This window comes from Lycium ferocissimum, chromosome 7 (assembly GCF_029784015.1).
Source record: "Lycium ferocissimum isolate CSIRO_LF1 chromosome 7, AGI_CSIRO_Lferr_CH_V1, whole genome shotgun sequence".
NCBI classification, from domain to species: domain Eukaryota; kingdom Viridiplantae; phylum Streptophyta; class Magnoliopsida; order Solanales; family Solanaceae; genus Lycium; species Lycium ferocissimum.
In genome coordinates, this window is record NC_081348.1 from 64324298 (window position 1) to 64333086 (window position 8789).

Below are 8789 nucleotides of genomic sequence, written 5' to 3' on the forward strand. Positions count from 1 at the left end.
TTAGTCAAAGAGTTATCGGTTGTTGCACCTGAATCCGAGAAGAAATATGGATATTGTTTATGTGATGTGTTTGGCTTAGAGAGAGGTCTAGTTAAGGTTCAAGTGGATTTGAGTGATTGTTGGTTGTTAGTGATAAAGTGATTTGAATGAGATATGGGAACTGAAGGATTGTGATAAGGCATCTTACTATCGGGTTCGGGGGATTAAGGTTCGTAAGACTCGAGGTGAAGTAATATGGGTACTTGAATCATATAAGGGTTGCGGTGGCATTATATTATATCATTCAGTAAAGGGTGTGATCGTTTAGTCGATTGGTCTTTTCGAGGTTAAGGATAAAAGGGGATCGTTTGAAATAAGAGCTAGGTGATTGGAGAGATATGTTCCACTTGAGCTAGTGTAAATTTTAGTACTCAGAGGGCTATCGGGTGTTTCATCTAATATTGGACTAGGGTTGAGAGCCTTGTATCTATTGTGTAAGATTCGACCAGATCCTGCTGCTCTTTTGGTGTTATTACTCGATTGAGTTGATCGAATGAAAGAGATAATCACGCGAATGGTTAGAGGTGTTCTAGTTCGACAATTAAGGCAATAGGTGGTTCTTCGCGGGCTAGCATCGTTAAGGATCTTTGAGTGAGGAGTTGGTCAATAAAGACGTTTGAAGTGGTCAATAAGGACTTTTCTCAAACCACAATCATAGACATATATCAAATAGCAAACAAGAATTTTACCTGGTAAATACTAGTCATGAATTTCCCAATAGTTAAGTCCACAAACGTTGGAGCTTCTTTGACTTGCCAGTTAAAGATGCGTTGCACAATATTGCCAACATGAGAAGCTAGAGTTTTGTCAACCGTGGAGCAACACTCATAAAACCATACTTGGAATGCAAGTGGCAAACCCCCGAGCCTGTAAATTGTCAACTTGGCACGCAGTTTATCCCTCATTATTCTGGACATGTCTTCAAATACTTTTATGCCCCGTGCATACCTCTGATACTAACCACTCTCAACTATATCAAAATCTTTTTTTAATATGCTATGCTTATTAGCATCAGAGAAAAGGAAATGGTGGACGAATAGTAGTATGGCCATTTTGAGTGCATCCTCATCTGATTTCCAACCCTTTTGCTTGAAGCGATCAAGCAAACTCTCCCTCGTTACTAATTTTTTTCCATCTCCGAGAAAATACTCTTTCAGTAACCTGTTGACTTTTGGCTCATCATACACAGTGTTATCATCTTCGTAACATTTCAACCCAGTAACCAAAGAAAATTCTCTAATGCCGAACCGCAAGGTATTGCCATTGAGTTTAATCCATATCTCTTTTTCACAATCAGGGGAAATTTCCTTCAGTAACAAAGCATATATGAGTTGATTCTGATTATTGAATGGAGGAAAGTCGAGGAAGTAGCCAAAACAACTATCCCGAAACATTTGTTCTTTGTTTTTCAGTCAAGCATTGCTTCAGAATGCTGACAATATCTGTGTTTGTATGACAACTAATCCTGGTTTGGAAATGTTCAGCAGCTTCTAGATAGTACTCGCCAACCTAAACATGGAAAAGTAAAATAAGAAACAGTGAGAATTAATCGGAAGAGAGAATGATTTACCAAATTTCAGTTTAGATATACATATTTATATTAGTTTATACAAGTATAAGTCCCCACTAGAATAGAGGGAACTCATTCAAAATAGCACTAAGTTCAGATATACATAGTTATACCAGTTTATACGAGTATAAGTCCCCGACTAGAAAACAGGAAAATCATTCAAAAATAGCACCAAGGTTCAGATATACATAATTATACCAGTTTATATAAAGCTAAATAAGTGAACAAGATAAAGCTGGAAAAAATATGTGAATCAAAGACTCATTACACAAAAGCCAGAATACCTTCTTTTCGGCTAGAGTAGGAACCTTCTTCTTTTCTTTTTACTGTTTGCATTGTCGTTCTCGGCCTTTCTCTTGCCGGCCTTAACAAATTTAATAGTTTGCTTCGCCTGCGAGCGGGTACATCAAATGGTTCTCTGTTCACGAGGAGCAACAGGGGTCTCAAAATCATCGTCTTCATTATCATTATTACCACGATGATTACTTGAACAGATTTTCGCACACACCTACTGAAAAAATAGATAAAAGATGAAGATGAGGATCATAAAAAATGAAGATGCACAAAAAAGCTCACAGAAACAATCACCATCTGAAATTAACACAAAAAAGCAACTAAAACAATGCATGCAAGTAAAGTATACTCCTATTAGCTTAGAAAATCAAAACCAACATACCCTAAATAACACCAAAATTAAACCCTAAACCAAACTAAAAACACTTTAAAAAGCAAAATCAGATACCTAACTCAAAACCAAATAGAAATTGGCTGTTGAAAACCCTAATAAAAGGGAAGAAGAAGCTTATTCAGTTGTAAAAGACAAATGCTACTATGAAGGCACATATAAAAGAGAAAACGAAAATGAAGCACAAAATTAGAACAACAATGGCGGAAAGAAATTGAGAAGAAGAAGAAAACTTACTTCATTGGGAGAGATTTTAGCAAGATAGCAGTTGCTTCACTTAGAAGTGTAGAGAAAGGAAGAGTGTTGTTCGCGTGAGGAGAGGGCATTTCATATTTTTTTGGTTTATTTCATTTTGCCCGAAATTGGGCCATTTCGGGTAAGAAACCCAAATATTGGCCATTTCGGGTAAATAATAGGCCCAAAGAGTCACACAATGTTATTTTCCCTATCTTAATTAGGCTAATTAATCAATTAGGTGGTCATTATTGCAAATTGATTTTTAATTGTTTAATTATTTTTTGTTATGGCCACAATTAAATTAACCAATTCATGGTTTAAGGAAATTGGGGTCATTTTTGCAAAATTAGCCTCTTAATTGGAATAACCCAATTCATTGGCTCAAATTAATAAAGGTCATTAATGCAATTTAGTTTTGAAATTTGCTAATTAGGCCAAATATGGCCATAATTGAAATAATCAGTCAGATGAAAATCAGTTAAGGCCATATTCGCAAAATTAAGCTCATTTACACAGTTGGATGCTTTTAAATTATTTAATAGGTTAATTATGTCCTAATTTGTTTGTAATTGACCAATAATCAATATTTTAGTTTTTTTCAGGTTTATTAAATAAACCACTTTACTCTATATATATATATATATATATGCATACATTATATGTATAAATAGGCTAGCCATTTTTTTTATATATAACCTGGACCGAGTCTAGCCCAATAAAGGCCAAGACCCGGCCCGATCCCGTACTGAGATAAATGGGTATATCTCCTTTTCATTATTCATACCAAACGACCCCTTTTCCCTCACCCCTTCTCTCTCTTCCCTTTTCTTCGTAAAAACCCTCGAGTCACCGCCTGTCTCTCCTTCTCTCTCATCCCAAAAATGGTAAAATCGCAGTTAAGTGTAAGGCACACAGCTTTTGCAGCATTATTTACGTGCAACAAATTAATTGAAAGGTTGTTTTCACCCAGAATCTTTCCCAAATGCAGTAATAGACTTTTCTTTTAAAAATTATTCAGTCAAAAGTTGATTATTGCTGTTTTATTTGTTGTACTGTGTTCATTTTGCTCGATTTTCATTGGTTGGGGATGAGTGGGTTGGATCGAGTCCAACGAGGCTCAGATCTGACCATTCATTTGTTGTTGCGATCGTTTTGAGCCATAGATTTTGTTTTACAAGGTTAATTTCTGGGAGAAATTAGTTTTCCCACATCGGTATTCTTGAGGGTTTGAACAATTTTGGTGTTCTATAAATAGAACCCCACCCTCACCATGAAAAGAGGTCAAAAAAATTAGGGAAAAAACCTAAGTAACTTCGAGTTTAAGCTTCCTCAGTTTAAAATTTTAAACTTTGACTTAAAAGTTGAGGTTCTTCTTAGTTCTAAAATTTATTTTCTTGCTTGTTTTGTGTCGATGTGGCTGAGTGTGGGATTTGGAAGCACAAAAAGGCCTTCAAATTCAATCTTGTCCACGGCTGCGCTTAAAAAAGTTAACATTTTAATATTGTTGCTTATTTTTGTTATTTTTCAGTAGCTTTGTTATGTGATAATGGTCTATTTTATGTTAGTTTTATTGTTAGATTGTCTTGGGTTTAATTAAGTGGTAATATGCTGCCCTAAGTGATGTTTAAGATTCATTAGGAGTTTGAAATAGAGATCACTTTCATACCTTCATAAATGACATGTTTAACCTTAATAGTGGTTGTTAATATGGACTGAATGGGTGAGCCTAGATAATTTTATTGATGTTGCTCTATAGATAGAGATGTACTGACTGTTGTATGCTTTATTAGATGCTAAAGTTCCTACTTGGCTGCTCATTCTTCAAACATGATAAAATATGGTTATGTGATTAATAATAGTAACTTTAGTTGTATCAATCCCGTTTGAATGTAAGAGACTGCTAAAGAACTATGATGATCCATCTTAAGTAGTTTAAGGTAGTTGTTAGCTTTCTTGATGAGATTATGTTATCTTGGAATCTTCAATCTGCCTTTCTTGAGTCTACATACTTTGTTTATGACATTATTAGTGGTATAAGCCATGATTAGGATAGGTAAAGGATCATGACTGGACTAAAACAAGGCTTAAAGAGTCTAGGCATACTTATATGAGTCTTATGAGGTGGTCAAGGCACTAGAATGAGATTGAATGAGGTCTGATTGCATTTGAGTAGGTCTGAGTCTATTTAAGTCTATTTAAATATGTCTGGATTAGTCTAAAAATAACTTTGAATAGCTGTATGCTATACACTGAAGGTGAGTATGAAACAAGCAGACCTCTAGAACATGATATAGGAGTCTTAAAAGGAAGATTGGTAATAAGGTCTATTTGTTTGGTATAATATGCTCCCAAGTGGTCCACTAGAGGTTGATATTGGCTTATGAAGTTGTAAGATCATTCAAGATTAATTAGGGCACCTAGATACAACTAAGATGATTATGTGTCATGATTGTTCATTTAAACAGAATCTAGTCTTGATTTTTATGTCACCAGACCCTCCCCTCTCTATATCTGGTTCATGCTTGAGTCTTCAAAGGGGTCTAGTGAGACTAAAAAGGGTGATTGGATCCTGATATGCTCTTTGACTGTTAAAAAATGAGATCCTGATATGCTCTTTGACTGTTAAAAAATGATTAATCAATCAATGAAAGGGAACTACTTGAGTCTACCTATTGGTGTTCAGTCTAAACTTAAGTTTATAAGGAATAAAATGTCAAGTTTTTTTTTTGTTTTTTTGTTTTTAAAAGAAGTGATGTCTAAAAGGAATTCAAAACAGCTTTCATAGTTAAGGTCCGAGGTTGAGTTGATTGAAGTTGCTAACTTGTGTGGTTAACTAGGCGTTTAGTTGGAATTTAATCTAAAGGCAGTGTCAAACTAATCTTAACCACAAGGTCTTGGTGGTTGTCACTGGGCATGAGGATAAGGTAAAGGGTTTAGGTTGCCTTAGGAGAGTAAAAAGTTAGTGTTATATCTCGCATTCGGTACGACAGAATATTTTTTTAAGTTAGTTGCGACAAGTTAAAGACAAGGCTATTTTTCCGACTTTGTTTTCAGACATAAGTGCTTATGAATTTGGTTGGATGGAAAGTTAGATATTTCATGAAAATTTGGGGCCAAAAGTGAAGTGTTGGAATTTAAATTCATGAAAAAAAAATAACCATGTGGCCATGCACATGATTTGTGGGCCATAGGCCACATGTATGAAGAATATGTGTAGTATTAGATGACTTATTAAGTCATCTTCATTATTTTCATCTCTTGGAAAAATCTAGAAAATTTGAGAAAAGTGGAAAAAAAAAAAAGAGGAGAAAAAGATGGCACATGACCGGCCATGTGCATATGTATATATATATATATATATATATGTGTGAGTAATAACATAAGGCACAATTCATTATTTCAATTCTAGAGAATTCAAGAGAAAGGAAAGAAAAGAGAGAGAGAGACTCTCGGCCAAGGGCTGGCCGAGAGTGGTGCCTCCCCATGTTGGCCTAGAAAATTTACTTCCTCGTAGCTTTTCTACCAATTGGAGGGTCCGCGTTAACGTGGAGTAGTCGTTGAAGTGAGCAAAGCGTTCATTATTGCCAAGCATGTCCTAGCCGAGAAGAGGGGTGGAAGAGAAAAGGTAAGTTTCAATCTTCTTTTCATGTGTTGAGGATGATTTGTGCATGTTGTGATATGTAGAAACTAATGAAGTCCATGAAAATATGGAGTCATGGTTGTGGCCGTGTATATATATATGTTGTGTAGGGTAGGAATGAAGAACTAATGCTATTTGGTGTTTGGTTGATGTTGTAGTGAATGGTTTGAACATGTTGTGATGTGTAGGTGTGCATAGGAATTGTGTAGGTTGATGTTGCAAAAAATTGCCAAGGCCGTGTGTGGGCTGTTTTTGGAGGCCAAGGTGAATCAAATATATTTTCTTGTAATTACGATAATAATGTTGTCAATGGTTGAATTGTCGGTGTAGCTTGTGAGTTTAGAAGAAAAGAAATGTGTCGTCGATGTTTACTTGGACTTGGAAGGTTTCGGGTTGCCTTGTATTTTGGATGGGCTGATTTGAATATTGTGCGGATTACTTGAAATATTCTTGAATCTTGATGAAATGATCTCGGATTAGTATTTGAATATGTGAATGTCGATGTTGACTTGAACGTATGTAGTTTATTGGAATATAAATGGAATGTCGTCGAATTATATAGAAAGGAGTTATTAATGTTAGAATGTGTTTGGAATTGATTATCGATGTTGTTATTATGTTGGTTGGTATTGTTGATAATGATTTGGCCGAGTTGAATTCTCGGGGATGTCCAATTTATAGAGGAAGTGCTGCCGAAATTTTTGTAGATAAAGTATTAATTTGGAATTGAATTCTTAGGTGTTATGGCTAATGGTTGATACCTAATGGCATGATTGTAGATCGTGAGAAGTCGAGACGTAAGTTCGGATTAGCTAGGAAGCGGCTAAGGTATGTAAGGCTTACCTTTTCCTTCTTTGGCATGTCTTAGACGTACGTAAGATATGACATAATTTATGCTTCGGGGTAACTCCGCTCTTACGTTCCGAGTATGTATATGATTCTTATTTGCTTCATGATATGATATTTCTCATATGGTCCTTAAGCCTTATGTATATTTGGATTTCAAACATTGTATAAAAATTTCGTTTTTAAAAGATCCTATGTCTAAAAACGTCCGTAACTTTCGCAAACAAAACCGGATTGCTTTGAAACGCTCACAAATGATTCCATAATGTGTAATGACTTTAACTTTCATGTGCGGGCCGAGTTGGTTTGACGTATATACGTAAGGGCCGAGATTTACTTTGGTATAGCCCTAACGACTTGTTTTTGAAAGAACTTACCATGATCTCCGATTTGACTCTCGAGCGTCGACTACTCACTTCATTGAGTCTATGATGTTGATTTATGTGCATATGGTTTTCGACTAATCGCTCGTGCATGCCTCAATGCATCTTTCACCGAGTCCGGGCCGGGTACGCATTCGTGCAACTTCTCTGCATTATTCACCGAGTCCCTCACTAGAGGGCGGGCTATATATATATATATATATATATATATATATATATATATATATATATATATATATATATATATATATATGTATGATGATATGATGATGTGATGAGATGGAGATGGCGGCCAGGATGGCATACCGAGTCCCTTGCTAGCGGGGCCGGGACACGCTATTCACCGAGTCCCTCACTAGAGGGCCGGGACGGTATGTATATATATGTATATACGTACGCATACATGATTATGATATGATTTTACTCACCGAGTCCCTCACTAGAGGGCCGGGTACGGTATATATGTACGATGACATAATGATACGATTATGATATGATTTTATCTACCGAGTCCCTCATTAGAGGGCCGGGACACGCTATATGTATACATGATGATTAGATGATTTTGATATGCATGATAAATCTTTTCGAAGGCAAATTTTATGATTTTCCGTATTCTTTACTCCAGTATGATCCCGCTTACTGTATTTCATGCTTTACATACTCAGTACATATTCCGTACTGACCCCCTTTCTTCGGAAATTTGCGTTTCATGCCGCGCAGGTACACCCAGATGAGCTGAGGATATTATTAGAAGATGTTCCAGCGGGATTGGCGAGCTCCAGTTCCTTCGGAGTGCTGCCGAGTCAAAGCACTATGTTACGTCAGTTTGTTCTATGTTAGAGACTTTGCAGACAATGTCGTGGGTATAAGATGTCGGTTATGTAAGCGACTATATAAGCCGATGTGTTATTATGCATTGTACTATAAGTTCTATATGTTTCTATACGTTACAAATTTTATTTGATTTGAAAAGGATAAAAAGCATGTTCATTTCCGAAGAACTTTCATTGTGTATCTATGTTATGATTTAAAGGTCCAGTCTGATTATGAGTATTATGTGAATCAACGGGTTCGCTCGGCCCTAAATAAGGGTCGGGTGCCCATCACGCCCTAACAAAAATTAGGGTGTGACAAATTGGTATCAGAGCGGTTCGTCCTAGGGGTTGTCTGCAAAGTCGTGTCCGGTAGAGTCCTGTTTATGGTGTGAAGCGCGCCACATTTATAAACAGGAGGCTACGGCGCATTTAGGATGGTTACTCTTCTTTGACATCTTAGATCGTGCCGTAGAGCCAAGTTATAGGAAATGAGATTCGCGACACTAACCCTTGACTTCAGCAGAGAAAGGGCATCGACAGAAGAAAGCGATTAACGATATTTGAGGCTATG

General features: G+C 36.4%; 1 protein-coding gene across 2 annotated transcripts; it reads right to left on the reverse strand.

Annotated features, from left to right (window-relative positions):
- Window positions 1-731: 731 nt before the first annotated feature.
- LOC132063038 (uncharacterized) lies at window positions 732-2660 on the reverse strand. Of its 2 annotated transcripts, none has more exons than XM_059455479.1 (3): window positions 2532-2660; window positions 1894-2120; window positions 732-1548 (listed from the first exon to the last, which is right to left on the reverse strand). In XM_059455479.1, the coding sequence occupies exons 1-3, from the start codon at window positions 2618-2620 to the stop codon at window positions 1520-1522; spliced, it is 345 nt and encodes a 114-aa protein (XP_059311462.1). In that variant the 5' UTR covers window positions 2621-2660; the 3' UTR covers window positions 732-1519. The 2 variants fall into 2 exon arrangements, with proteins under 2 accessions (XP_059311462.1, XP_059311463.1); XM_059455480.1 differs by having other exon boundaries at window positions 1894-2117; window positions 2532-2626.
- Between the last annotated feature and the right edge of the window lie 6129 nt (window positions 2661-8789).